The 1,043-nt window shown below is 53.0% G+C and overlaps 1 protein-coding gene across 1 annotated transcript in view; it reads right to left on the bottom strand.

The window, feature by feature from the left end:
• LOC103584077 (neurofascin-like) overlaps positions 1-505 on the bottom strand; it is a gene marked incomplete at both ends in the record, with an annotated part of 5,081 nt that extends 4,576 nt beyond the window's left edge. Inside the window, one exon of the mRNA XM_008565200.1 lies at positions 374-505. Within this exon, the coding sequence (XP_008563422.1) occupies positions 374-505 (132 nt within the window). The remainder of the gene's footprint in view (positions 1-373) is intronic.
• Between the last annotated feature and the right edge of the window lie 538 nt (positions 506-1,043).

The following is a 1,043-nucleotide window of genomic DNA, read 5'->3' on the forward strand; positions in this document are numbered from 1 at the left end:
TGAGCTCTCCTGTACCTTCCTAGCCCCAGCCGCCACTCAGAGCCCAAACCCTCGGAGATGTGGTTAGACCCCAGGCCTGAACTGCATTCTGTAGTTGTCATCAGGCACACAGAAGAGATTTAAGAAAAATCCGAGAGCAGAAATATCCTAAACACGGGAACATAAACACAGGGCTCTGGCCTCCTGTTCTCACACAAAGATGAGGAAGGGTCCCTGCCACTTGAGGTATCCCAAGAAATGGGCTGCTGAGAAGCAACGGGCCACAGGCTACTCTTTTCCTCACCTAGTACAACCCAGGCTGGCCCAGTGATGAGGATCTGACTTTTGACAGGAGAGAGAGGACAGTCGGGTGGGACAGTAGCTTGTTACTTACACTGCAAAGGTTCCCCATTCACCATCCACTGGACAGTGGGTTTGGGGTTCCCATTGGCTCGACACACCAGTCTCCCATCCTCACCAGGAGCCAGGATGAGGTTCTTGGGTTCATCCAACCAGTAGGGAGCAGCTGGAAGACAAGGCAGGCACAGGTGGAGGAGTTAGATGGCACGGGGCAGGCCGAGGAACCACGCAGGCTCCGTCTAGGAAGGCAGGAGCTGCTAAGCCCCAGTGCCAGCCTCCCCACCTGCCCCAGAGCTCATCCTCATGGGGATGACTCGGTCCAGCCGTGCCTGGCCGGCCTGGCTGCACGATGTTGACCTGTGTATTTCCATTTCACAGAACAATAGTACTAGATAGGCTGCTTAGGATGCTAGGGCCTGTATCAGACCTACTAAATCAGAATCCCCAGGGTAGGCCTGGGCAGCTAATGCTTTTAGAGGTTGCAGGTTTTATGATGTGCACCTAAGGGTTCAACCCATGGCCAGAGAAGGCAGTAAAGTGGCACTGGGTTGGTCCCTCTGGATTTCTGCTGTTGCAAGATCAGACTCTTTGGGAAAGGCCTATGTATTCACTTCTTTAGGCGCTGAACTTCGGTTAGAGAGTTCTTAGCTGGCCACCCCTTTCAGTTGTTTGGACAATTTTGTGAATATGTGGATATGTGCGTT

The sequence above is a fragment of the Galeopterus variegatus genome, unplaced genomic scaffold, assembly GCF_000696425.1.
Source record: "Galeopterus variegatus unplaced genomic scaffold, G_variegatus-3.0.2 Scaffold43677, whole genome shotgun sequence".
NCBI lineage: Eukaryota > Metazoa > Chordata > Mammalia > Dermoptera > Cynocephalidae > Galeopterus > Galeopterus variegatus.